This window comes from Zea mays, chromosome 6 (genome assembly GCF_902167145.1).
Source record: "Zea mays cultivar B73 chromosome 6, Zm-B73-REFERENCE-NAM-5.0, whole genome shotgun sequence".
Taxonomy (NCBI): domain Eukaryota; kingdom Viridiplantae; phylum Streptophyta; class Magnoliopsida; order Poales; family Poaceae; genus Zea; species Zea mays.
In genome coordinates, this window is record NC_050101.1 from 98,522,923 (window position 1) to 98,550,767 (window position 27,845).

Below are 27,845 nucleotides of genomic sequence, written 5' to 3' on the forward strand. Positions count from 1 at the left end.
TGATCATCGCTTCACAGTCATCATAGACTGCAGGGATAGACATGGGTTAGACACTACATTCTTACTTTTCCTAAACTATTAGGCATATCAACACAAATCTTACCGAAATAGGAGTCGCACCACATCGCCACTTGTTCACTGGATTCTTAAGATTTGTCACTGTAGTCATGTATCCGTTATCCGTTCAATCCGGCAGCTATGATGTGGTAGCACACATGCCCCAAAACCTGAGACCAATAACCCACGTGTTAAACCAACATCAATCAATATTCTTTATTAAATGAGCTGGTGAGGGACTTGCGTAGGCATAATCGCAATCAAACTTTGCAGGCAGTGCTCCCCTAGCTTGGTAGCCCAAGAAGTGACAGAATGCATTAAACTTCTTTCCTTTGTAAGTGTCCTCCTTCTGCAAAAATGGCTGAGAACATTATGAACTTACAGTGATAAAGATCTACTGTTTGCTTGTGTACAACAGAGTCCAAAGAAAGCATACCAAACGTCTGTTCATCTCAGTCTCAACTAACTGGGCTAGCAGCTTTTCAGTCTCAATCTGCACAAGTGCACAGAAAAAAAATCGAGGTCAACCAGAAGCAACAATTTAAAACAAAATTGATGGTTTACATTTCCATATTCTATTGTACCTAGGAAAGTTGAGCTGAATCATCAGATTCAGGATGTAGTAGTAGCTGCATTAGAGAAACAAAGATGTTGAAACAACTGAACTCTGATGTGAAGTACAAACATCCTAGAATTATCAAATGAAACAATACATACCTAATACTTAATTTTGTCATGCTCATGGTTGCTTGGATCTGATTATTTGAGACACTTGTGGAGAATATTCCTGAACTATATGCTCTGCTTTAGGTACGTTTACACGTCTTATGACTACCCATTTATAATTTTACTCACTGGAGCTATTTGTTTATAGGAAATCCATGGCTTCCATGGCAAAGGTGTTTCTGTTGAGAATATCTCTTCTCAGCTTTCACCATGCTTATATAGGATTTTCAAAAATGAACAAAAATAGAGCATGATCCTAATCTGATTTGATCCTTAAATTTTAGATCCCATTACGACCCCTACAAAAACTTAACCTTTGGTTTTAGGTGCAACACAATCTGATTGCTTGCTTCATCAAATTGGTTCTGTTCCTCTCTAGTTTTTTTAAGCTTCACTGTAGCAACTTTCAATTTAGTATTCACCTGTAATCTGAGTTTCAGAATCACTTTTAAAAACAAACCTCTCATGTAAACATTACCCTCTATGAATAAGTAAACCTAACTAACAAAGATTAATGTTCACAGCAAAATCTGTTGGTTGTCTCCACCCTGAACTGTTTAGCAAAAAAACAGCAATTTTGCCACTATGTAAGTTGCTGAAATATTTTGGAAGAAATATATTGAACGATAGATCTTCATGAAGGTGGAAATAGAGAGAATAGTATTGCCTTTTTCAGTTCTGCCTCGAGTTGATTCCTTTGCTCCTCAAGTCCAGAGATCTAAGCAACTAATTCCTTTTACAAAACTTAATTGATTAATCATCAATCAGACAGATTGCAGAAGCATAAAGGCAATTGCATGGACTAAGAATTGGAAAAGAAAAAACAATTGGAACAGCTTGCACATCCTGCTATTTTTTTTCTTTTGCAATTGCAATGATGGATATGAATGTCTTCCTTTTGTTTCAATGGGAAATCATGGGGTGTTGTATTTCTGTCAATATGGATGTAGAGTAAATCCTTGTTAACCCATTGACATATCATTTAGCTAATAAAAATTACTGTGGTGGTTTGCAGATGACAAGCTAGTAGCACAAAAATTACCTTTTCTATACCACTAACTTCATTTGTTTTGGTGACCCGGAAGATAAGAGATTCTTCCTTTTGTAGCCTGCATTGTAAAGCATAGACAATCAATTCACTTTAAGCAGAGAATGCTATTTCAAATGTTTTGAACCAAATAAATCAGTGGTTCTGAATTGAACAACAGCTTGTATTGCAAGAGTTAACAACATAACATATGTGTTTAATCGATATATAAGTATGCAAGCATGTTTATGACTGATACATGCTAAATTGCTGAGACTAAATACACAGCACAAAGAATGCTCAAGATATAAACCTATTTTCCATGATACGCTTTTCTACTTTTGCAGATGAATTTGCAAGGGATTTAGACAAAACCTTTAGTTTATCTGAAATTAGTGCATGGTGGGAATAAAAGGCTGCCAAAATCCCAAGGAAAAGGCGACAACACTTCAATGGGGGTGGTAATCTACACGTTTTGAAACATTTGGAAGGAAAGAAATAGGAGGATCTTCCAAAACAGCTCCATGGACGCAAGCCAGGTGGCCTCCAGAACCAAAGAAGACACTGATCTACATGGAAGGGTGCTTAGGTTTGGCGCCGAAGATGGAAGGGGATCTCCGAGGGGGCGCCGCGTGCAATGGAGCGGAGCCGGGGAAGGAGAGTGCGGGCGTCGTGGCGCCGTGCTGTTTGGGGAAGGGGCCGCGGCGACAGGGGGCTGCACCGGCGCGGGGAAAGGAGGCGGGCAACACGGTGACATACCAGAGTGCAGGGTGAGGGAGGTCGCTGTCCACGCCATGGGCGACGTCGGGGAGAATCGGTGCGTCGCTGATGAGGGAGCGGATGCGCGGACGGGACTGGGGTCTGGAGGGCAGCCATGGGGAGGAGGTGTTGGCTCGCCGCTAAGGGCTAGAGAAGGGAGGTCGCCGGTGGCCAGGAACGTGGACGGCTGTGGCTCGCCAGGGAAGGGGGCGCCGATGGTGGATCTCGCCGTGTAAGGAAGGGAAACTTGGCGGGTCTCGGGCGGGCGGGGGAGGAGGCGTAGGCACGGCGGAGATAGGGCGCATGGCGGCTGTCGCGGGGAAGCGCGAGCGCGGCGACGCTGCGGGACTGCGGGCGCGGCAGGACTGCTCGGCTGCGGGCGCGGATGCGAGGACTGCGGCGGGGACTGCGGGCGCGGGGATGGAGGCGGAGCGCGCGATGGCAGAACCAGGCGGTGTGCACGCCTACACTGCTAACATATAGAGTAGTAGAGATTTCCATCTATTACCTCATGAATTTAATATAAGCTTAAATATAAACTTTGAAAAGTTATGGAATGTCACATTTTAAAAAAATAGTCTACTTCATTACTTAGATTCCAATTCCTCAAAATGAAAAAAAACAAACGTGCCTTTATTGATTTCTTAGAAGCAGAGTAAACCTGCTTTTAAAAAAAACAGTGGAGCGTCTAGAATATCTTGTGGTCTGAGACAAATTCAAACATTTCGCTCCTTATATTTTTAGACGGAGCGAGCATGTTTTAGAAGTATATCATAAAATATACTTCATAGTGAATATTGTGGTATTTACTCGCTTGTTTCTAAATTATAAGCCGTTTTGTCTTCTCTAGATGCACAATATCTATGTATATACTAGAAAAACTTTAAAACATAAGGTATATAATAGAGAAAGTCATAATGGCTTACAACTTGAAGTCAAGGGGATATTATCGTAAACATCACTAGTGCTTCGTTTGGATGATGATATTGAAAGACATTGAATTGAATTGGATTTAATATCAAATCAGCCATAATATTAAAATGAGATTTAATTCTAATTATATTGTTTGGAATTACTGAATTAGAATTTAAAATTGTGTGGTCTAATTCCACACAATGCAGAGGGGTGATGCTCTGTAATGGGAGAGGAAGTTTTTAGTTTTAGTCTAATTCTAGGAAAATGGGTCTCCGATTACAAATCTTAATTCCATCTGCAACCAAACAACATAATTCTGGAAAAACTGATTTCAATTCCTAATTTTGTGATCTAATATCTACATCCAAACATGGTTTAATATTCCTTAAAACACTAGTTTAAATGAATAAGGTTTGACTTAGCATTATAACTAGAAGTGCGCCTTTTTTTATGAAAGGAATTAAGGAATTAACTTGTAAGATTTGTTTACTGTATTATGAGTATATAGAACCAATTTTGTATTTTTTAGGAGATATAGATACACCCGTAAAATGAATATACGTAGATGTGTAGTGTAGTCGTGTAGACAACAACGTTCTTTTTACAAAATTTTTACAAGATTATACCGCACTTCTAAAATTTTGTCAAGTCGTGACACTTTGCTTTGGAGCTCGCAAGTTTTTTTGGGTTACCATAATATTATCACTTAGATTTATTGAGATGCATGGGTCGAAAACGTGCTTTGCCTCCACATATAGCATAAGTGTCGGTGTTTCGGACCCGCGAGGACCGTCAATCGACTAGTGAATTTGTCGCTGCGTGTCCCTGCCCAGATGAGTTGATGCAAGATGGAACACAAGAAGGAGGATGGGGCTTATATTATCTTGCACCGGGGTGCTCGTAGTAGGGGTTACAAGCGTTGCGGGAGAGAGAGAGCCTAGCCCTGAGGTGAGCTGTCTGAGTTAGCCTCCACCGCGTCTCTCCTACTCTGCCTGCCTCTGCTCGCCCTGCCTCCTCTAGGAAGGCCCTGGACATCCCCTTTTATAGATACAAGTAGATGACCCAGCTGTACAATAGGGGTGTAGCTATGTGCTAACGTGGCCGGCGGAGAAGTGCCTGAGCCCTGTATATGTGTTAACGTGGCCGTCGGAGAAGTACTTAAGCCCTGTAGAAGCGTAGCTGACGGTGCGGCCCGAGGTCCTGCTGACGTTTCTTTGCTTTCGTAGAGAGTTGAGAACAACCAACGTCATGGACACACGCGGGGACCATCATTACCTGTTACCGAAGTAATCTAGATGGGACACTGGTCTTGTTCATTCGTAGCCTGAGGCAGCTAGCTAGGGATAGGGTAATGATGTATCCCCTGTGGCGTGGTCGGTCCGAGCCCGAGGCAGAGACTTCTCCTGGGGCCGAGGCTGAGGTCGGGCGAGGTTGTGACTCCTCCCGAGGCCGAGGCTGAAGCCGAGGCCCGTGGTCGAGCGAGGCGGAGACCTTCTTCCGGGGCTGAGGCTGAGGTCGAGGCCTAGGGTCGGGCGAGGCGGAGCTCCCTGTTGCGCCCGAGGCTGAACCCGGGGGAGGTCGTGACTTACTGTTGTCAGTTTTACCCTGGTGGTTGGCACAGTAGTCAGAACGGGGTGAATAGCGTTGTTTTCCTGTCAGAACGATCAGTAAAGGGGCGAAGTGACTGCGGTCACTTCGACCTTGCCGACTGACGCGCACGTGTCAGGATAAGGTGTCAGGCGATCCCCGCATTAAATGCGCATGCGATACGGTCGGTTGGTAAGGCGATTTGGCCGAGGTCGCTGCACGATAAAGTTTGCCCGAGCTTGGCTTCGGGTGAGCTGAGGGTGCGCCCACTGCCTGAGGAGGCCCTTGGGCGAGGCGTGAATCCGTCCGGGACTAATGTTCTTGCCCGAGGCTGGGCTCGGATGAGATCGCGTCCCTTGGTAGACGAGGCCTTGACTTGAACCGTGCCTGTCAGTCTTTACGGTTTGTTCTGAAGATGTTTTCCAGCCATGTTAAGGAGTATTAGGGGTACCCCTATTTACGGTACCCGACAGTAGCCCTCGAGCCTCGAAGGGAGTGTAGGTACTCGCTTGGAGGTTCTGCCAGATTTTTTGCAAGGGGATCAGCCTTTCTTGGTTATATTTTGTTCCGATGGGTGCGTGCGAGCGCACCCGTCGAGTGTAGCCCACGAGGCCTCGGAGGAGTGGTTTGACTCCTCTGAGGTCTTAATTCTTTTTGTGATGCCTCGGTCGGCCTTGTTGTTCCCTCATGCGGCCTGGTCGTAGCCCGGGTGCACGGTCAGGCTCCGAGTTTTTAAGCCGGTTTGTTGAAGTGGTCAACAGTTTGGCCATAGCCTGGTGCGAGAGCAGCCCCCGAGCCTCTGCACGGAGTGAGAGGACGATCAAGGACCGTCTCGACTTTTATTGTACGCCCCTTCGTCGCCTTTCCGCAAGGAGGAAGGGGGGAAAGCACCATGTTACCCTCGGAGGGCACCGAACACGGTGTTTCCAGTGAGTTGCTAACGGGTGATCCGAGTGGACGCCCGAGCCCCGTTCGATAAGGGTTGGCTAGTGGCCCAGAGGCGCGCTCCAAAAGTACCTGCAGGTGATTTGCTGGACCCGGACCCATTTGATAGGGTCCGAGGGCTCGGTGTCTCCCTCCGGTGGGATTCCATTACAAATCGTTCCCGCTGGTCTCGGAAATGTCCTAGGGTACCTCGGGAGCGTAGCCCGAGCCTCGGCCATGTAACGGACGTACCCAGGGTCATCCCTGACTCTGCGTGCTCTGGGGCGGCTGTCGAACCCTTCTGAGGGGCCAGCCTTCGAACCCCTGATCAGTAAAGGGCTTAGAGCCCGAGTGCTCTGGGGCGATTGCCGAACCCCGCAGGGCGCAACCTTCGAACCCCTGATCAGTTGGAGGGCTCGGGGCCCGTTTCCTTTGCTGAGAAGGATTTTTTTCGAAATATCCCCTTTCCCGATCCCTGTGGCAAGAGAGAGAGAGAGGAAAAGGATATGAATTTAAATAATGTGGCGCACCTTTTTTGACGCGGTCATCATGACAGAGGTGAAACGGCGCCCGCTTCACCTGCCAGAGGTGTCGCTTGCCCTGCCAATAAGTTAATGCGATGGGACGGGCGATTCGTGGGGCGTCTGTTGCGCGTGCGCGAGTCGTTCGAGGAACAGAAAAACCGTTTCACCTTCGAGTTTGAATTTCGCGACGGGTTCGGGCGAAGTTTTGGGTGGATCTCGCCCAAGCCTTTATATACCTGGAAGAGGGGCCGACGGTGGTTCTTTATCCTGCCATTTGCACTTGCCTTCTGCTTTTGTTTCCGCAACCTAAGAGAGTAGCCAGAAAAAATAAAACCGTCCACCTCATCCCCTCCGCCTCCACCACTTTCGTTCGACGATGGCCGACAAGGCGACCGTCGTTCCACCTCGCGACCCGTGGCCTTTCTCCACCGTTACTGTGGAGGATCTGGAGGCCCTTATTGCCGACGGTTTGCTCTGTCCTCTCTCCAGCGAGCCGCAGCCTGAGTGGATGTCCCCGGGGAGCGAGGCCGACCCGACTCCGCCGCCGGGGTACGTGGTCAGTTTCATCCCCTTTCATGAGCGAGGGTTTGGGATGCCGGCGAGCCGCTTCATGCGGGCGCTCCTGCACCACAACGGGGTGGAGCTGCATAACTTCAAACCCAACTCCATTGCGCAAGCGGCCATTTTCGTGGTGGTTGCAAGGGGTTTTTGGGGATTGACCCTCACTGGGACCTGTGGACCCATCTCTTCTCCGCGGAGTTCTTTGTCGCGTCGATGGATGTGAAGAAGGTCCACATAGCGGTGCGGGCCGGTGGCTGCACCCTCCAGCTGAGGTCGGGGCGTGCGCAGCAGTACATCCCTGCCTCCCTTGTATCTTCGAACAAGGGGTGGCAGAACCGGTGGTTTTATCTCCGGAACGACGACGGGATGCTTCCGTCGTTTTCTCAACGAGTGGTGATCGTCGCCGGCAATAACTAGCGCTGGGGGGCCACACACGAGAACCAGGAGAAGCTACAGGCTATTCTGTGTGCCTTGCAAAAGTTACGAGATGAGGGCCTTACCGCTGCGGGGGTCGTCGCCGCTATCCATCGCCGGAGGGTGCTCCCTTTGGCAGAGCGGTGGTTGCGGCTCTCGGAGATGAAGCCGGGGGTCGATTTGGAGGGCTCGTGGATGTCCTCAACCTCTCTCTCCACCGACGACCTCCTCAGGCGGGTAGCGGGTACGGTAGGGAGGCTGGATGCTGGCGTCCTTAGCCAGCCCTCGATGCGCCTCGACCATGGGTACGTGTCCCTGGTAAGTGTCCGATCCTTCTTCTGTATTGCGCTGAGTTTTTTACGTTTTTAGCTCTCACTGTTGGGATTTTCGTTCGTCCTCAAGGGTTGAGGAGTTTTAAGCTCTCCCTGCCACCGGTCCTGGAGGACGCGGCGGACCGAACCGCACGCAGACTCGCCGCGGAGAAGAAAAAGGAGAAGAAGGACGCGGAAAAGGCCCGGGCTCGCGAGCGGATGCGAGCTCGGGAAGCCTTGGAGAAGCGTCATCGGAGGCAAGCAAGGGATGGGCTCCCGTTGGAGCCGTCGCCGAAGACGCCTAACGACGATGATGATGACGACGATGATGATGATGAAGATGACGACATGGCGGCCCGACTTGGCCTCAGCTTGGACCCGAGGCTGGGCCAGGGGTCGCCAAGCCAGCCCCCAGGTGGGCTGACACCACCAGTGTTTGGGGCTGGGACACCAAGGTCCCGGTCCGAGGAGCGGAGGCAGGCCGAGGGGGTACTTGACCCCTTGGTCGAGATAATTGGGGTGACTCCGGGGGGTCAGGCCGAACCGCATGCCCCCCCCCCAAGAGCAGGTGCCCGCGCCGGCCGCACAGGAGGCCGGTCCCTCGGTCGTCGTGACGACGCCTGGGTAGGTTGCCCCCTCGGCGCCTCGGGCACCCAAGGTGGAAGCGGCGCCGAAGTCGGCAGCGGGGCAACCCTCAGCAGCGTCTGTGGAGACCGGGGCCCAAGGGGCCTCCCCGCAGGCACGATTGGCCTTGCCCCGGAGCGGGTAAGTATCTGAGGATACCTCTGTTTTGGTTTTTTCACTGTGTGTCTTGAATTGCCTTCTCTCTCTTTCAGCAAGCGAAGGCAGGGCTCGGCTGGTCTGGCCCCCACGAAGGCCCTTAAGACGTAGCTGGCTTCTGCAGCCGGTGCTGCGGCGTGCCACGCTGGATGGCTGGCCTCCGCACAAGGCGCTCTCCGGCGGGGGGCCCAGGCGTCGCGGGTTGCCCTGGGGCAAGCCTCCCAGGTTGACCCCCCTATTGGAGCGGCCATCATGCCGGGGGAGGCCGTTGACGCGGCCACGGCTCCGAGCCTGCCTGTCTTGTTGCCGACGCCGGCATCGATTCCCGCCAGGGCCATCGCCGATTCGCCCGCGGAGCCGCCCGTTGTCGTCGATGTCGGGATGGCTGAGGCGCCCCCGCCCCTGGTCATCCCCGACCTCCCCATTATCGACCATGAGGAGAGGACGACCGTCGTTGCCGAGGTCGGTGAGCGGAGGCCTACCACATTGGCCGAGGGGGCCCGGTACGTCGACTGCGGTGGTACCCGGTGCATCGACTGCAGGGGGACCCAACGCCTTGGTCGAGGGGCGCGCAGAACCGTGGCCCGTCTTGGGGAGCAGTGGCCTCATCCCCACGCAGCTTAATCCCAATGAGTGGTGTGGGCAGCCGCTCTCATTCTGGAGCCGCGACACCTCAGAGCCCCTCCTCTCCCTCAACGATGAGTTGGAGGAGCAGTCTCGGAATAATTTCCGTGAATATACCGAGGCGGCAATGAGGTCGCTGCGGTCGACCATGGAAATCCTTTCCAGGGACGTCCCCAGGGTTTTCTAGGTAAGGATTTAGACGTACACCTCGCGTGACCAGGGCATTCTTTGTGATATCCTATTTTCCTTCCTCAGGAACTTGCGGACATGAGCACCGCCAAGTCGTTGTTCATCCGCCGCAAGAGCAACGTCTGGGATTCGCTGCGGTCCCAGTGGGCCGCGCTTACCGAGGCCAATGAGCGCCTTGCCCAACGGAGCACCGAGGTGGCGGACCTTCGGCTGCTCTGTGATGAGCTAAAGTCGGAGGCAGCGGTGGCGCGGGCAGAGGTGGCGTCGGCACGAGCGGAGGCTTCATCGGCCTGGGAGCAGGCGGCTGCCCAGGCCGAGGAGATGCAGCAGCGGCAGCTGGAGCTTGGCCAGGTCATCGGCGAGCGGGACCAATCTCGGAGCCAAGCTGCCGAGGCCGTGAGCCGGGCTGAGGCCCTTAGGGGTCAGCTGGCTGAGGCTACGGAGCGGCTAGTCGAGGCGTCCGCTCGGGCCGGGACCCTTGCAGAGGGCTTGGCTGTGGCCGTCGGGTATGCCCAGTCCGCCCAAGCCATGGCCTCACAGCAGCGCGCCCGGGCCGAAGGTCTGTTCTATCCACTTTATGACTTTGTTTTTTGTCTCCATTCTTCACCTCGTGTCTGAAGAACATTGTCCGGCTGTCTGCAGGGTTCGAGACGGCTCTTAACGAGTCCGTCAAGAACTGCAAGGCGCTTGCCCGGACGACAGAGTAGAAGGAGGTCGACCGCACGGCCATGTCCGAGGCTGTCTCGGCTTTCTGTCGGGCCTTTGGCCTCGACGACGTCCCCTCGGGTAGCTCCCCCAGAGTCACCTGCTGGCCTTGGGCGACCATGTGCGCAGCAGACTCCACGGGGCGCTGCACCATGGCGTTAGGCGGGCCTTCGCCGTCCTCATTTCCCACTACGACGTGGATCTGGAGTGGGTCAGCGAGGGGTACTGCTTACCCGACGAAGAGGAGGCCACCTTAGCCGAGGTCTAGAGGCTTGACGCGGCTGTCGAGGGCCGAAGCGCGGCGTTGGCTTCCTCCTTTGAGGTGGAGATCCTTCCACCTGTGTCACCGTCCGAGGCCGGGCCAGATCCTGCTGAGGGTGGAAACGACGCCGAGGGTGCTGCTCCTCCCCCTGCCGATGTCTGAGCCTGCAGGAACAGTTTGTTTTAAGTATGCGTATGTTTTTTTGCGGCCGCTGAGGCCTAAACATTTTTATTGTGAGAGTATAAAGCTGTGTTTTCTTTCCTCTTGTTTCGTGTGTTAGGACTTGTTCGTCGGTAGCAGAATCACTTGTCCGAGCGTGAGTTACTTTTCGCGGAAGGTGATGAGTGAGGTATTTGTATCCCGGAGGCGTAGGAGTCTCTCGGCTCGGTCGGCCTTGCCGTTTAAGTGTTTCTCTCGTCGTTTTTAGGATTCCGTTATCGATATAGTCGAAAAGCACGAAAGTCGTTTTGGTAGAAAACTTTTCCGAGGAAAATTTTGACGCAGAGGGGGTTCCCCCCTTCTAGCCCCCGAGGGAGGTTCAGTTTTTGCTGAGGCAAGGCCGATCCTCCCTTGACGGTTAGACTTTATTTATACACGTAAAGAAAGCGAGATACATGAACGACTTGAAACATTTTAAGGGTAGAAGCGACATAGCTGTTGGATGTTCCAAGCGTTGCTGTAGACTTCGCCTCGATCGTTGGCCAGCTTGTATGTCCCGGGCTTCAAAATCTTGGCGATGATGAACGACCCTTCCCAAGGAGGAGTAAGCTTGTGGCGCCCTCGGGCGTCTTGTCGCAGCCGAAGTACCAAGTTTCCCACCTGGAAGCCTCGGGGCCGAACCCTTCGGGCGTGGTAGCGTCGCAGAGACTGCTGATACCGCGCCGAGTGTAGTAAGGCTACGTCCTGAGCCTCTTCCAGCTGGTCCAATGAATCCTCTCGACTGGTCGGGTTGTTTTGGTCGTCGTATGCCTTTGTCCTCGGGGAACCGTATTCTAAGTCCGTGGGTAGGACGGCCTCGGCCCCATAGACTAGAAAGAACTGCGAGAAACCCGTGGCCCGGCTCGGCGTCGTTCTCAGACTCCAAACCATCGAGGGTAGTTCTTTTATCCACCGCTTGCCGAACTTATTGAGGTCATTGTAGATCCTCGGTTTTAGTCCCTGCAAAATCATGCCATTGGCGCGCTCCACCTACCCATTCGTCATCGGGTGAGCCACGACGGCCCAGTCCACACGGATGTGGTGGCCTTTGCAAAAGTCCAAGGAACTTTTTCCTAGTGAACTACGTGCCATTGTCAGTGATGATGGAGTTTGGGACCCCAAAGCGATGGATGATATTTGTGAAGAAAGCCACCGCCTGCTCGGACCCGATGCTGGTTAAGGGTCGGACTTCGATCCACTTGGAGAATTTGTCGATGGCGACCAACAGGTGCGTGAAGCCCCCGGGTGCCTTCTGCAAGGGACCGACGAGGTCTAGACCCCATACGGCAAACGACCAAGTGATAGGTATTGTCTGCAGGGTCTGAGCAGGCAGGTGCGTCTGTCTCGCGTAGAATTGACACCCTCGGCAGGAGCGTACAATCCTAGTGGCATCGGCCACCGCGGTCGGCCAGTAGAAACCCTGTCGGAAAGTGTTTCCCACGAGGGCCCGAGGTGCTGCATGGTGACCGCAAGCCCTCGAGTGTATTTCTTGTAACAGCTCTTGTCCTTGGGCGACGGATATGCATCGTTGGAGAATGCCTGAGGGGCTGCGATGGTACAACTCTTTTTCATCACCTAGTAAAATGAATGACTTGGCGCGCCGAGCCAGTCGCTGAGCCTCGGCCTTGTCGAGGGGCAGTTCTCCTCGGAGGAGATATTCCAGGTATGGGGTCTGCCAGTTCAGGCTTGGCATAACCCCATTCTGCTCTCCCTCAACGCGCAGGGCCTCACCCTCGGCGGCTGAGGGTACCTCGGGCTGGGCCGAGGTCACCTCGGGTTCGGGCGCGTCGTCGAGTTTGACGGATGGTTGATATATGTCCCTGGAGAAGACTTCCGGGGGAACCGTCGTCCGTCCCGAGGCTATTTTAGCCAGCTCATCCGCAGTCTCGTTGTACCTTCGAGCGACATGGTTGAGTTCCAGCCCGTAGAACTTATCTTCCAAGCGCCGAACTTCGTCGCAATAGGCCTCCATTTTTCGATCGCGGCAGTGGGAGTTCTTCATGACTTGGTCAATAACGAGCTGTGAGTCGCCACGAACGTCGAGGCGCCGAACCCCTAGCTCGACGGCGATGCGCAACCCATTAACCAAAGCCTCGTACTCGGCCACGTTGTTTGACGCCGGAAAATGGAGGCATATCACGTAGCGCACATGTTTCCCGAGGGGTGAAATGAAGAGCAAGCCAGCACCCACTCCGGATTTCATAAGCGACCCATCGAAGTACATGGTCCAAAGTTCAGCCTGGATTGGAGTTGTCGGCAATTGGGTGTCGACCCATTCAGCCAGGAAGTCTGCCAAGACTAGAGATTTTATGGCCTTCCGAGGAGCGAATGAAAGTGCTTCGCCCATGAGTTCCACTGCCCATTTTGCTATCCTACTCGAGGCCTCTCGGCACTGGATGATCTCTCCCAGGGGGAAGGATGACACCACAGTCACTGGATGAGACTCGAAGTAGTGTCGCAACTTTCACCATGTCAGAATTACTGCGTACAGTAGCTTCTGGATTTGTGGGTAGCGGATCTTGGTCTCGGATAGCACCTCGCTGATGAAGTAGACCGACCTCTGGGTGAGCAGTGCATGCCCTTCTTCTCGTCTCTCGACTACGATCGCGGCGCTGACCACCTGAGTGGTTGCGGCTACGTAAATCAAGAGGGCTTCTCCCGCAGCGGGGGGTACCAAGATGGGCGCATTAGTAAGGAGTGCCTTTAAGTTTCCGAGGGCTTCTTCGGCCTTGGGGGTCCAAGTGAAGCGCTCGGCCTTCCTTAAGAGGCGGTACAAGGGCAATCCTTTCTCGCCAAGGCGTGAGATGAAGCGGCTTAGAGCCGCAAGGCATCCCATGACCCTCTGTACTCCTTTTAAATCTTTGATAGGTCCCATGTTGGTGATGGCTGCGATTTTCTCCGGGTTGGCCTCGATGCCTCGTTCGGAGACGATGAACCCGAGGAGCATGCCTCGGGGGACTCCGAAGACACACTTCTCGAGATTGAGTTTTACCGGTCAGAGAGGAGGTCAGAGGCTTTCCTTGTTTTGACAACGATGTCATCGACGTAAGCCTCGAGTTCTGCCGATGTGCTCTCCGTACACGTGGTTCATGCACCTTTGGTATGTTGCACCTGCATTCCTCAAGCCAAATGGCATAGTAGTATAACAATACATGCCAAAAGGTGTGATAAAAGAAGTCGCAAGCTGGTCGGACTCTTTCATCTTGATTTGGTGATAGCCTGAATAGGCATCGAGGAAAGACAGGGTTTCGCACCCAGCAGTGGAGTGCACAATTTGATCGATGCGGGGCAGAGGGTAGGGAACCTTTGGACATGCTTTATTTAACCCGGTGTAGTCCACGCACATCCTCCATTTCCCACCTTTTTTCTTTACAAGCATAGGGTTAGCTAACCATTCTGGATGGGATACCTCTTTGATGAACCCTGCAGCCATCAGCTTGTGGACCTCATCGCCTATGGCCCTGTGCTTTTCTTCATCAAAACAACGCAGGTGCTGCTTCACGGGTCGGGCACCGACTCGGATGTCCAGCGAGTGCTCGGCGACATCCCTCGGTATGCCGGGCATGTCCGAGGGACTCCACGCAAAAATTTCAGTGTTTGCGCGGAGAAAGTCGACGAGCACTGCTTCCTATTTGGGGTCGAGCTCGGAGCCGATTCTGACTTTCTTACCAGCGTCGTTGCCGGGGTTGAGAGGGACAGACTTAACCGCCTCGACCGGTTCGAAGTTGCCGGCGTGGCGCTTCACATCAGGTGCCTCCTTGGAGAGGCAATCCAGGTCGGCGATGAGGGCCTCGGACTCGACGATGGCCTCAGCGTACTCCACGCATTCCACGTCGCACTCATAAGCGTGGCGGTACCTGGATCCGACGGTGATGATTCCCTTGGGGCCTGGCATCTTGAGCTTGAGGTACGTGTAGTTGGGGACGACCATGAACTTGGCGTAGCACGGTCTTCCCAACACCACGTGATAGGTCCCCCAGAACCCGACCACCTCGAAAGTGAGGGTTTCCTTTCGGAAGTTGGAGGGAGTTCTGAAGCAGACTGGCAAATCGAGTTGCCTAAGGGGTAGGACACGCTTACCGGGGACGATCCCGTGAAAGGGTGCTGCACCGGCCCGGATCATGGACAGATCGACCCCCAAGAGCCCTAGGGTCTCGGCGTAGATGATGTTGAGGCTGCTACCTCCGTCCATGAGGACCTTGGTGAGCCTAGCGTTGCCGATGACGGGGTCGACGACAAGCGGGTACCTTCCTGGGCTCGGTACGCAGTCGGGGTGGTCGCCTTGGTCGAAGGTAATGGGTTTGTCAGACCAGTCTAGGTAGACTGGCGCTGCTACCTTCACCGAGCAAACCTCCCGGCGCTCCTGCTTGTGGTGTCGAGCCGAGGCATTCGCCACCTGCTCGTCGTAGATCATGAAGCAGTTGTGGACCTCCGGGAACTCCTCTTCCTTGTCGCCCCTTCTTGTTGTTGCCTTGGTCCTTGCCACCTTCTGCCGAGGGTCCCGCCTTATTGAAGTAACGACAGAGCATGTCGCACTCTTCAAGGGTGTGCTTGACGGGACCCCTGTGATAGGGGCACGACTCCTTGAGCATTTTGTCGAACATGTTGGCCCCTCCAGGAGGCTTCCAAGGATTCCTGTGCTCGGCAGCAACGACGAGATCCTCGTCAACAGCGTCGCATTTTGCTTGCGCCTTCTTCCTGGTCTTCTTCTTCGTGCCACACTGGACGGATGCCTCGGGGACGTCTTCCTTCTGTCTTCCTAGAGGCTGCTTGTCCTTCTGGAAGATGGCTTCAACCGCCTCCTGACCAGAGGCGAACTTGGTGGCTATGTCCATCAATTCGCTCGCATTGGTGGGAGTCTTCCGTCCCAGTTTGCTCACCAGGTCCCGGCAAGTGGTGCCGGCGAGGAATGCCCCGATGACGTCCGAGTCGGTGATGTTGGGCAAATCGGTGTGCTGCTTGGAAAACCGCTGGATGTACTCTCGCAGGGATTCCCTTGGTTGCTGGCGGCAGCTTCGGAGATCCCACGAGTTTGCAGGGCGCACGTACGCACCTTGGAAATTTCCAGCGAAAGCCTTGACCAGGTCATCCCAGTCGGAGATCTACGCAGGAGGCAGATGCTCCAGCCAGGCCCGGGCAGCGTCGGAGAGGAAAAGGGGGAGGTTGCGGATGATGAGGTTATCGTCGTTCGTCCCTCCCAACTAGCACGCCAGCCGGTAATCCGCGAGCCACAACTCCAGCCTTGTCTCCCCTGAGTACTTGGCAATGGTAGTTAGGGCTCGGAACCGGGCCGCGACGGCGCCCATCGTATGGCCTGGCTGAAGACTCGCAGACCTGGTGGTTCGGGCGAGGGGCTCCGAGCCTCCTCACTGTCGTAGCGTCCCCCGCGCCTGGGGTGGTAGCCTCGGTGCACCCTTTCCTCGAGGCGGGCTCGACGGTCGCGACAGTGTTGTTCGCTGCCGAGGCGGTCTGGGGCCGCAGGCGTCCCGTCCCGTGTGCGCTCAGTGTGGACCGGGGCCTCCCGCATGCGTCAAGAGGACATTGCGCGATGCTCCGAGGGGCACCCTTGCCTTCGGGAGGCAGAGCTTTCGGCTCGTCGGACGGCGGCATCTTCCAGGAGATCCTTGAGTTCGCCCTGGATACGTCGCCCCTCGGTGGTGGATGGCTCCGGCATTGTTCGAAGTAGCATCGTCGCTGCATCTAGGTTCTGGCCGGCCCCGCTGAAGGCCGGGGGCAGCCCTGCCCTGGCATCATCAATGATACGGCGCTGGACGTCCCAGGCCCGATGATGCGCTCCTCCGGCGAGTGCCTGGCCTGTCCACTCATGCTCGATGTTTTGTTGGAGCTGCACAAGCCGCCCCGTTTCTTCGTCGAGCTTGGCCTGCATCTCGCGGAGTTGCTCGAGCTGTGTGTCCTGACCCCTCGCAGGGACTCGGACCACAGCTAGCTCCTGCGGGATCTCAACATGAGACACAGGCACAGGGGCGTCGTCATCTTCTGGCATGCCGAGGTGGTCGTCTTCATCGTGATCCCCCTGATCGATGTGGAAACACTCGTGACTTGGGCCATAACCCTCATCGTCAAGGTTGTGGCCATCGTCAGAGCAACCGGAGAGGCAGTAGTCACATGCGGACATGAAGTCTCGCATGGCACTGGGATCACTGAGTCCGGAGAAGTCCCAACTGAAGTCGGGGTCGTCCTCTTCCTAGGAACCCGCGGGTCCGTAGGTTGAGATGGCCGTCAGTCGGTCCCAGGTTGACCACATATGGTACCCTGGAAGGTCAGGATATGCCCTCGCGAAAGCGCTCACCGCAGCGGGGTCGCTTGGTGGATCGAAGCTGAATATGAAGGGAACAAGGTGGAAAACTGATGTTACCTCCTGGTTGATGGACGGTGGTGAAGTCGCATTAAGGACGGAATGCACTGTTATCTCAGGTACGAGGCTAACGCCCAACAAGTCCTTCGTGAGGGTGCTGGCGTCATCAGTCCGCTTGGGGTTGGCACGTTGCTGGGAAGCGACACCCGTTGTTGTCTCAGGTGCGAGGACAACACCCGACATGTCCCCCGTAGGGGTGCCGGCGTCGTCGACTCGCTCTGGTCCGACAGCCGACGAGGTGCCGCCTCCTGCCTGGCCACGGTTGCCCTGTCTCCTCCTCCTCCGGCGAGGAGGGTGGCGGGGCAAACACGGGTGTTCCTCTTCCGCCACGGGGGGAAGTCGTCGTCGAGTTCGCCGCCGTCGGGCGGGCCGACGACCGTCGTTGTTGTCGTGCTGCGAGTGGAGGAGTACCATGTCGTAGGTGCCGTCGCGGGACATGAACTCAAGACTCCCGAAGCGGAGCACCGTCCCGGGCTGAAGAGGCTGCCGAAGATTGTCCATCTGGAACTTAACAGGAAGGTATTTGTCAACACGCAGCAGGCCCCTACCTGGCGCGCCAACTGTCGGCGTTTCGGACCCGCGAGGACCGTCAACCGACTAGTGAATTTGTCGCTGCGTGTCCCTGCCCAGATGGGTTGATGCAAGATGGAACACAAGAGGGAGGATGAGGCTTATATTATCTTGCATCGGGGTGCTCGTAGTAGGGGTTACAAGCGTTGCGGGAGAGAGAGAGAGAGAGAGAGCCTGGCCCTGAGGTGAGTTGTCTGAGTTAGCCTCCACCGCGTCTCTCCTACTCTGCCTACCTCTGCTCGCCCTGCCTCCTCTAGGAAGGCCCTGGACATCCCCTTTTATAGATACAAGGAGATGGCCCAGCTGTACAATGGGGGTGTAGCTATGTGCTAACGTGGCCGGCGGAGAAGTGCATGAGCCCTGTATATTTGCTAATGTGGCCATCGGAGAAGTGCTTGAGCCCTGTAGAAGCGTAGCTGACGGTGCGGCCCGGGGTCCTGCTGACGTTTCTTTGCTTTCGTAGAGAGTTGAGAACAACCGACGTCATGGACGCACGCGGGGAACTATCATTACCTATTACCGGAGTAATCTAGATGGGACACCGGTCTTGTTCCTTCGTAGCCTGAGGCAGCTAGCTAGGGGTAGGGTAATGATGTATCCCCTGTGGCGTGGTCGGTCCGAGCCCGAGGCAGAGACTTCTCCTGGGGCCGAGGCTGAGGTCGGGCGAGGTTGTGACTCCTCCCGAGGCCGAGGCCCGTGGTCGGACGAGGCGGAGACCTTCTTCCGGGGCCGAGGCTGAGGCCGAGGCCTGGGGTCGGGCGAGGTGGAGCTCCCTGTTGCGCCCGAGGCTGAACTCGGTGGAGGTCGTGACTTACTGTTGTCAGTTTTACCCTGGTGGTTGGTACAATGGCACAGTAGTCGGAACGGGGTGAATAGCGCTGTTTTCCTGTCAGAACGATCAGTAAAGGGGCGAAGTGACTGCGGTCACTTCGACCTTGCCGACTGAGGCGCGCGTGTCAGGATAAGGTGTTAGGCGATCCCTGCATTAAATGCGCATGCGATACGGTTGGTTGGTAAGGCGATTTGGCCGAGGTCGCTGCACGACAAAGTTTGCCCGAGCTTGGCTTTGGGCGAGCCGAGGGTGCGCCCACTGCCTGAGGAGGCCCTCGGGCGAGGCGTGAATCCGTCCAGGACTACTGTTCTTGCCCGAGGCTGGGCTCGGATGAGATCGCGTCTCTTGGTAGACGAGGCCTTGACTTGAACCGTGCCTGTCAGTCTTTACGGTTTGTTCTGAAGATGTTTTCCAGCCATGTTAAGGAGTATTAGAGGTACCTCTAATTACGGTACCCGATAATAAGGCCACTCCACCGGGTCGTATAAAATGTCGTGTAAAGTAATGTTTTACATTGAAAATTACACTGTTTTCAAAATAAAATTTAAAATAAGGATAAAATAAAGTGAGATAAGTCTGCCAAAGATAGTCTAATATAGCTCTTTTTTCCTTACAAAGACATATAAACGTGTATTGTGTCCTACGTACGGTACAAAGTAGTATTAAAATCACATAATGGTTTTGTTTCTCTCCACCACCACGTTTGGATTTTAAGAAACGTCAAGAATCTCCCGATTTTATTATCGCTTATCTATAACTTTAACGTGTCGACTATGTGAGAAACGAAAACATTCCAACGAACACCACAAATGAGCCCAGCAAAAAAAAACCGTTTTATTTAATTTTAGTAAGCTATGGGATTATAATATTTAAACTTTATATGTAGGCCGGACTTGATCGACATAGTCGAGGTTTGACATGCTTTAAGGTTAGACTAAGTCAGTGTTTCTATTTATTAAGTTGGCATGACATGATGTAAATTTTTTTACGACCTTTTGGCTCGAGCCATTCTATTTATCATGTCATCAATCTAATCCTTATTTGAAACTTTCACCTATCACATATCATATCTAATCTTTATTTCAAACTTTACTCTATATGATACAACCATGCAATTCCTCGGCACCTCCGCATCAGTCCCCCTCTTCGGTGTCGTCACCCGCGCACCTCCTCTGCCTCTCGTGGTCCCCGTCCTTCCCGCACCTCCGCCGAGACCCTGGTCCTGACGTCCCGACTGTTGCTCCTCATCGCCTCGCGCCCGCCCCTTCTTCACCCCACATGCGCGCGGCGGTCACGTCCACGGCCTTTTAAGTTTAGAGTTTAGGGTTTAGGGTACTTAAACCTACCTGTGATATGTATGTCTATCAAAAACCAACTATATGTCTATATCACGGTTTTAAGTTTTACATGTGTTATTTAAGTATGCACCATGCATTATAACTTCAGCCTTTAACTCAGTTGCTTTGTAAGCGACTTCTATGTACTTCTCCTCACCACTTTATTCGATCTAACAAAAACACTGCTAATTTTCTTCTTAGTCTTCACTTTTTCCCGTGCTGCATGAATCTATCAATTCCGACATTTTTGTTCCTACTTTTTTTATATTTTTTGCCGACATAAAGCAACGACCTGCCAGGTACAAAATCCTACCTCTTCTGTACGTACATGACTAAATGTTCATTGTGTACAATTAAGTTGTAAAGATGAGAGCTCAATTGCCGATCATATAAACTTGCACATGAAGCTAGTACATTATTACACTTCTTGTTGTGCTCGCTTTCCTGGTGACTGTGTTCATCGTTTACCTTTGTGTGTTTTGTTTCCAGGTGGAGGTTTAAGGAATGGTCGTGATCCATTTGCTCAGAGCATCTCCAACAATGCCTCAAACTAGTGTCTTAAATTGAAATATAGGGCTCTATATAGGAAAAATCACTACAATAGTGTCTCAATTCAACAATTTTTGTTAAAAAACTATAGGGCACCCTCTCAAGTGCCTCAAATATATTACACCGTAGTGGGCTGCCCTATAATCTAGATTTAGGGCTTTACTGTTGGAGCGGGGTGTTTTGTTGGTGCCCTAAATTCTATAAAATTTACTTATTTTTAAATTATAAGGCATTTTTATAAGTCACATTGTTGGAGATGCTCTCATGAGTTTGCCCCGGATTAACTTAGACCGCTGTACGTGCGCGCGCGCGCGCGTAGTCAATATTTGTCCCTGTCGTCCACGCATGTGCAAGCACAAGTCAGTGTACTCAATCCGTTGGATTTTTTCTTTTTCGACCGAGATAGAGCGAGCTCACTCGCCCCCGCATGCAGCTAGTAGCCAAAACGACGGACGGCCGGATTGCTGAATTGAATTTTGAAAGACATATCGTGAAAAGTACGGTTGCCAAAAACTTGACTTGCTATAGCGACGTGCAAGAATTTGAAGATGCAATATTGCATGTCCAGTCCAGCCACCCGATTTTTTTTGTTTTCTAACCATATTTTCGACTAAAATTTATATTTAAACCACTGGATGACTTATTTCATGATTTGGACCCTTAGCTCGGCGTCATAGGCTATGACGCCGAGCTAACATATATCGGCATCATAGCCTATGGCGCTGAGCTATGATGTGGCGGTGGCGGCCAGCGGCGGCTAGGACTGGCATGGCGCCGATGCGGCTTCCTAGCTCGGCGCCACAGATTTTGACGCCAAGCTAGTAAGTCCTATAAACCGATCGTTCTACTGGCCAAGAGGTGCGCCCTCCGTATTTCTCAACTTTCTCTCCATTTAAATCTTCTTAAAAACGACCAGATTCGAGTTAGAATACTTTGTATACACTACACGACGATTGATCTTTAGCGACCCTTATTAGGTACCAACTGTTGGTTGCTAAAGGTTAGGGACCGACGGTCAGTCGCTAAATCCTTTTGTAGCAACGGTCGGTTGGTCGCTAAAACTCTAGAAATTTAACAACTTATGGTTGGTCGCTATAGATGTTGTCGGGAACTAGCGGTGGGTCGCTATAGAGCAAGGATCACTATCAAATCAAATAGCCTGAACGTATCTATAGATGTTAGTGACTAAAAATTAATTAAAACAAGTAAATATTGATAGCTAAATTGCATGGTGATTTATTTATTTTAATCTTTCTTGTATGTTTATTTCATGGTTTGTTTATGTATGGACATGACTATAGTATGCATATGTGTTCTTTGTGCTTATATGATATTAGATTCGAGTTGAAAGTCGTTTCAAATGTTTATTATTTATTTGCATTCGTAATAATTTATTCAAATGCTTATTATTTATTTGGTAAATTTTTATGATTTTTTGAGTAATTTAAAAATGCATTTCGAAATAAATACATAAAAAGAAAACCCTTCCTTACCCTAAAGCCTACTAGGGGCCCATCTACCTAACCCTAGCAGCCGCGCGCTCCCTGGCTTCTCTCCCAGCCGTCGCCGCCTCTATCTCTTCCTACGCTTCCTTCTCTCCACCGCGGTCCCGCACCACGGGCACCACCACCGACCGTTGCCTCGCCCCCACGGCCTACGCTGCCACCGCGGCAGCTGCGGCTGAGGCCCCGCTCCCCATGACGTCGCACTTCGGCCGGGCCACGCGGCAACCCGGTGGCGCGCGTCTACGCCGATGCCAACGCCCAGCGCCCCAAGGAGTACTGGGACTACGAGTCGCTCGACATCCAGTGGGGGTAGGCACACGGAGCTCGAGCTCGGCTTTACACTGTGATCCCCAGATTTGAATGGTGTAAGGTTTTATTTCTGATGCGTCTGTCCGTGCAGGAAGCAGGATGGGAACGAGGTGCTGCGGAAGGTGGGGAGGGGGAAGTACAGCGAGGTGTTCGAAGGGTTCTGGGCCGGGAGTGATGAGAGATGCGTCATTAAGATCCTGAAGCCCGTTGTCGGCGTTTCGACCCCGGGGGGTCCCTAGACCGACGAGTAAATTGTCGCTGCGTGCCCCAGCCCAGATGGGTTGGCGCGAGACGGGACACGAAGGTGGGAAAAACCTCGGCTCCGTGTTATCCTGCGCCAGAGTGGGTGCGCTTGCAGTAGGGGTCACAAGCGTTCGCGAGGGAGAGAGGGAGTCCCGCGCGACCACCCTCTCTTATGAGGACCCTGTACCTTCCTTTTATAGATGCAAGGAGAGGGTCCAGGTGTACAATGGGGGTGTAGCAATATGCTAACGTGTCCGGCAGAGAGGAGCCAGAGTCGTATGTACATGCCAACGTGGCTGTCAGAGAGGTGCTATAGCCCTGTGCACGCGATGTCGTGGCCGTCGAAGGAGCGCTTGAGCCCTGTAGAAGCACAGCTGTCGGGGCTGCCGGGACCTTGCTGATGTCTCCTTGCTTCCGTAGGGGGTTTGAGAACCGCCGTCGTCATGGACGCATGCGGGGAGCCATCATTACTTGTTTACCAGGGCGAGCCTGGATGGGACGCCAGTCTTGTTACCCGTAGCCTGAGCTAGCTAGGGGTAGGGCAATGATGTACCCCCTGTGGCGTGGTCGGTCCGAGCCCAAGGTCGGGTGAGGCGGAGACTCCTCCTGAAGCCGAGGCCGGGGTCGGGCGAGGACGCGATTCCTTCCGAGGTCGAGGTTGAGGCCGAGCCCTGGGGTCGGGCGAGGCGGAGACCACCTTCCGAGGCCGAGGTTGAGGCCGAGCCCTGGGGTCGGACGAGGCAGAGACCACCTTCCGAGGCTGAGGCGGGGGCCGAGCCCTGGGGTCGGGCGAGGCGGAGACTTCTCCTGAGGCCGAGGCCCAAGGTCGGGCGAGGCGGAGCTTCCTGTGGCGCCTGAGGCTGGACTCAGCTGTTGTCAGCCTCACCCTGGCAGGTGGCACAGCAGTCGGAGCGGGGCAGGCAGCGCTGTTTTCCTGTCAGGTCGGTCAGTGGGAGGGCGAAGTGACAGCGGTCACTTCGGCCCTGTCGACTGAGGACCACGCGTCAGGATAAGGTGTCAGGCGATCCTCGCATTGAATGCTCCTGCGATACGGTCGGTTGGCGAGGCGATCTGGCCAAGGTTGCTTCACTGTGAAGCCTGCCCGAGCTGGGCCTCGGGCGAGTCGAGGGTGCGCCCGTTGCTTGAGGAGGTCCTCGGGCGAGGCGTGGATTCGTCTAGGAGTACTGTTCCTGCCCGAGGCTGGGCTCGGGCGAGGCGAGATCGCGTCCTTGAGTGGACAAAAGCCTTGACCTGAATCGTGCCCATCAGTCTCTGCGGCTTGCGCTGATGGTGATTACCAGCCGAGTTTAGGAGTGTTGGGGGTACCCCTAATTATGGTACCCGACAGTAGCCCCCGAGCTTCAAAGGGAGTGTTGGTACTCGCTTGGAGGCTTTGTCACACTTTTTTGCAAGGGGACCGGCCTTTCTCGGTTTTATTTTGTTCCGGTGGGTGCGCGCGAGCGCACCCGCCGGGTGTAGCCCCCGAGGCCTCGGAGGAGTGGCTTGACTCCTCTGAGGTCTTAATGCCCTTCGTGATGCCTTGGTCGGTCTGGTTGTTCCCTCATGCGATCTGATCGTAGCCCGGGTGCATGGTCAGGTTCTGAGTTCTCGGGCTAGTTTATTGACGCTGTCAACGGTTTGGCTGGAGCCGGGTTTACGAGAGCAGCTCCCGAGCCTCTGCACAGAGCGAGAGGACGATCAAGGACTGACTCGACTTTTATCATACGCCCCTTCGTCGCCTTTCCGCAAGGAGGAGGGGGGAAAGTGCCATGTTGCCCTCGGAGGGCGCCGAACATGGTGTCTGCAGTGAGTTGCTAACGGGTGATCCGAGTGGACGCCCGTGCCCCGTTAGATAAGGGTCGGCTAGTGGCCCAGAGGCGCGCTCCAAAAGTACCTGCAGGTGATTTGCCGGACCCGGTCCCGTTCGATAGGGTCCAAGGGCTCGATGCCTCCCTCTGATGGGATTCCGTTACAGAATCGCTCCTGCTGGTCTTGGAAATGTCCTAGGGTACATCGGGAGCGTAGCCCGAGCCTCGGCCATGTATCGGACGTACCCAGAGTCATCCCTCGCTCTGCGTGCTCTGGGGCGGCTGTCGAACCCTTCGAGGGGCCAGCCTTTGAACCCCTGATCAGTAGTGGGCACGGAGCCCGAGTGCTCTGAGGCGGCTATCGAACCCTTCTGAGGGGACAACCTTCGAACCCCTGATCAGTAATGAGCCTGAAGCCCGAGTGCTCTGGGGCGGCTGTCGAACCCCTGATCAGTAGGAGGGCTCGGGGCCCGCTTCCTTCGCGGAGAAGGATCCCTTTCGAAATATCCCCTTTCCCGGTCCCTGTAGCAAGAGAGAGAGAGGGGAAGGAGAAAAGGATATGAATTTAAACGACGTGGCGCACCTTTTTTGATGCGGTCATCATGGCAAAGGTGAAACGTCGCCCGCTTCGCCTGCCAAAGGTGTCGCCTGCCCTGCCGCGGAGTTAATGCGACGGGATGGGTGGTTCGCGGGGCGCCCGTTGCGTGAGCCGTTCGAGGAACGGACGTTTCGCCTTTGAGTTTGAATTTCGCGGCGGGTTCGGGCGAAGTGTTGAACGAATCTGGCCCGGGCCTTTATATACCCGGAGGAGGGACCGGCGGTGGTTCTTTACTCTGTTGCTTACCTCCTGCTTTGGTTTCCGCAACCTAAGGGAATAGCCAGAGAAAAGAAAACCGCGCACCTTGTCCGCTCCGCCACCACCCCCTTTGTTTGGCGATGGTCGGCCGGGTGACCGTCGTTCCGCCGCGCGACCCGTGGCCTCTCTCCACCATCACGGTGGACGATCTGGAGGCCCTTGTCGCCGATGGTTTGCTCTGTCCCCTCTCCGGTGACCCACAACCGGAGTGGATGGTCCCTCCGAGCGGGGCTAACCCGACCCCGCCGCCGGGGTATGTGTTGAGTTTCGTCTCCTTCCATGAGCGGGGGTTCGGAGTGCCAGCAAGTCGTTTCATGCGGGCGCTCCTGCATTACTACGGGGTGGAGCTGCACAACTTCAATCCCAACTCCATTGCGCAAGCGACCATCTTCGCGGCGGTTTGCGAAGGCGTTTTGGGGATTGACCCCCACTGGGATCTGTGGACCCATCTCTTCTCCGTGGAGCTTTTTGCCTTGACAACGGGAGAAAAGAAGGTCCACATGGTGGTGTGGGATGGTGGCTGCACCCTCCAGTTGAGGCAGGTGCGCGCGCAGCAGTACATCCCTGCCATCCTTGTGTCTTCGAACAAGGGGTGGCAGCGCCGGTGGTTCTACCTCCGGAATGACGATGGAAGGCTCCCGTCGTTTTCTCAACGAGTGGTGACTGCCGCCGGCAGCAACTGGCGCTATGGGGCCACGCGCGAGAAACAGGAGAAACTCCAGGCCCTTCTGGAGGCCTGGCAGGAGTTACGAGATGGGGGGCTCACCGCCGCGGGGGTGGTTGCCGCCATCCACCACCGGAGGGTGCTTCCCTTGGCAGAGCGGCGGTTGCCGCTTTCGGAGATGATGCCGGGGGTCGACTTGGAGGGTTCGCAGATGTCCTCGGTCTCCCTCTCTGCCGATGACCTCGCAGGCGGGTAGCGGGCACGGTAGGGAGGCTAGACGTCGGCGCCCTTACCCAGCCCTTGATGCGTCCTGAGCGTGGGTGCGTGTTCCTGGTCAGTGTCCGCTCCTTCTCCTATCTTGTGTCAGGTTGTCTTTGATTCTCACAGTCGGGATTTCCGTTTGTCTCCAGGAGTTGGGGTCTTGCAAGCCTTCCCTGCCACCGTTCCCGGAGGACGTGGTGGACCAAGCCGCGCGGAGGGTCGCTGCGGAGAAGAAGAAGGAGAAGAAAGACGCGGAAAAGGCTCGGGCTCGTGAGCGGATGCGGGCTCGGGACGCCTTGGAGAGGCACCGGCGGAGGCAGGAGAGGGACGGGATCCCGAGGGAGCCGTCGCCGGAGACGCCTGATGACGACGATGACGACGATGATGACGAGGACGACGACATGGCGGCCCGCCTTGGTCTCAGCCCGGACCTGAGGCTGGGACAGGGGTCGTCGAGCCAGCCCCCGAGTGGGCTGGTGCCGTCGGTATCTGGGGCCGGGACATCAGGGTCCCGGTCCGAAGAGCAGGGCAGGCTAAGGGGGTACTTGACCCCTTGACCGAGGTAGTTGAGGTGACTCCGGGGACTCGGGCCGACCTGCCTGTCTCCCAAGAGCGGTCGCTCGTGCCAGCTGTACAGGAGGTTGATCTTTGGGCCGTCGTGACGGCGCATGGGCAGGCCGTCCCTTCGGCGCCCCGGGCGCCCGAAGTGGGAACGGCGCCGAAGCCGGCAGCGGGGCGAACCTCGGCGGCGCCTGCGGGGACCGAGGCCCAAGGGGCCTCCCCGCAGGAACGACTGGCCTTGGTCCGGAGCGGGTAAGTATCTGAGGATACCTCTGTTTTGGCTCCTTCTTCGTGTGTCCTGATCCTGCTTTACCTTTTCCTCCCAGCAAACGGAGGCACGGTTCGGCTGGTCTGGCTCCCAGGAAGGCCCTTAAGACGGTGCCGGCTTCTGCAGCCAGTGCCGCACCGCGCCACGCCGGTTGGCTGGCCTCCGCACAAGACGCCCTCAAGAGGGGGGCCCAGGCAGCACGAATTGCCATGGGGCAAACCCCCCAGGCCGACCCCTCCATCGGGGCGGCCATCGTGCCAGGGGGGCTGCTGGCGTGGTCGCGGCCCTGAGCCCACCTGACGCGTTGCCGGCGCCGGCCCCAGCTTCTGCCAAGGCCGTTGTTGTTTTGCCCGTGGAGCCACCCGTCGCCGCCGATGCTGGGATGGCCGAGGTGCTGCTGCTCGAGGTCGTCTCCGACCTTCCCAGTCTCGGCCATAAGGAGGGGGCGGCCGCCGCTGCCGAGGTCGGGCCAGATCTCGCCGAGGGTGGAGACGGCGCCAAGGGTGGAGATGAAGCCGAGGGTGCCGCTCCTCCCCCGGGTGATGCCTGATTCTGCTGGAGCAGTCTGTTTGGAGGATGCATGTGTCTTTCGTGGCTATCGAGGCCTAAACACTTTGTTGTCGTGTTATAATGCTACGTTTCTTTTCCTCTCGTTTCGAGTATCCGGACTTGTTCGTCAGTAGCAAAAATCGTTTATCCGAGTAAGAGTTACTTTTCGCGGAAGGTGACGAGTGAGGTATCCGTATCCCGGAGGCGTAGGAGTCCCTCGGCTCGGTCGGCCTTGTCGCTTACGTGCGTTCTTACTCGTTCTGCTACTGATATAGTAGGAAAGCACGAAAGTCGTTCTGGTAGAAAACTTTTCCGAGGAAAATTTTGACGCAGAGGGGGTTCCCCCCCTTCTAGCCCCCGAGGGAGGGTCGGGCTTTGCCGAGGCAAGGCTGACCCTTCCTTGACAGTTAGACTTTATTTGTGTATGTATAGAAAACGAGGTATATGAATGACTTGAAAACATCTTAAGGGTAAAAGCGACGTAGCTATCGGATGTTCCAAGCGTTGCTGTAGACCTCGCCTTGATTGTTGGCCAGCTTGTATGTTCCTGGCTTCAAGATCTTGGCGACAATGAATGACCCCTCCCAGGGAGGA

At 54.6% G+C, this 27,845-nt stretch overlaps 2 protein-coding genes across 2 annotated transcripts in view; one reads left to right on the forward strand and one right to left on the reverse strand.

Annotated features, from left to right (window-relative positions):
- Positions 1 to 723: 723 nt before the first annotated feature.
- On the reverse strand, positions 724 to 7,797 carry LOC118472307 (anther-specific proline-rich protein APG-like). Its single transcript, XM_035960288.1, has 3 exons — positions 7,720 to 7,797; positions 2,570 to 3,038; positions 724 to 1,892 (listed from the first exon to the last, which is right to left on the reverse strand). The coding sequence occupies exons 1-3, from the start codon at positions 7,795 to 7,797 to the stop codon at positions 1,831 to 1,833; spliced, it is 609 nt and encodes a 202-aa protein (XP_035816181.1). The 3' UTR covers positions 724 to 1,830.
- Positions 7,798 to 8,837: 1,040 nt separating this feature from the next.
- LOC103629618 (casein kinase II subunit alpha-like) overlaps positions 8,838 to 27,845 on the forward strand; it is a 46,259-nt gene continuing 27,251 nt past the window's right edge. Inside the window, exons 1-3 of the mRNA XM_020540010.2 lie at positions 8,838 to 9,088; positions 21,952 to 22,041; positions 22,133 to 22,256. Coding sequence (XP_020395599.1) covers positions 8,838 to 9,088; positions 21,952 to 22,041; positions 22,133 to 22,256 — 465 coding nt within the window. The remainder of the gene's footprint in view (positions 9,089 to 21,951; positions 22,042 to 22,132; positions 22,257 to 27,845) is intronic.

Excerpts from the sequence above, each read along its gene's own strand:
- LOC118472307 (XM_035960288.1), bottom strand. The coding sequence starts at position 7,797 with ATGGTCGAGGCGCATCGAGGGCTGGCTAAGGACGCCAGCATCCAGCCT. Across the intron at positions 3,039-7,719 it reads CCCGCTACCCGCCTGAGGAG|TGTAGGCGTGCACACCGCCT; the intron begins GTCGTCGGTGGA and ends ATATGTTAGCAG. Across the intron at positions 1,893-2,569 it reads CTCCCTCACCCTGCACTCTG|GCTACAAAAGGAAGAATCTC; the intron begins GTATGTCACCGT and ends TTTACAATGCAG.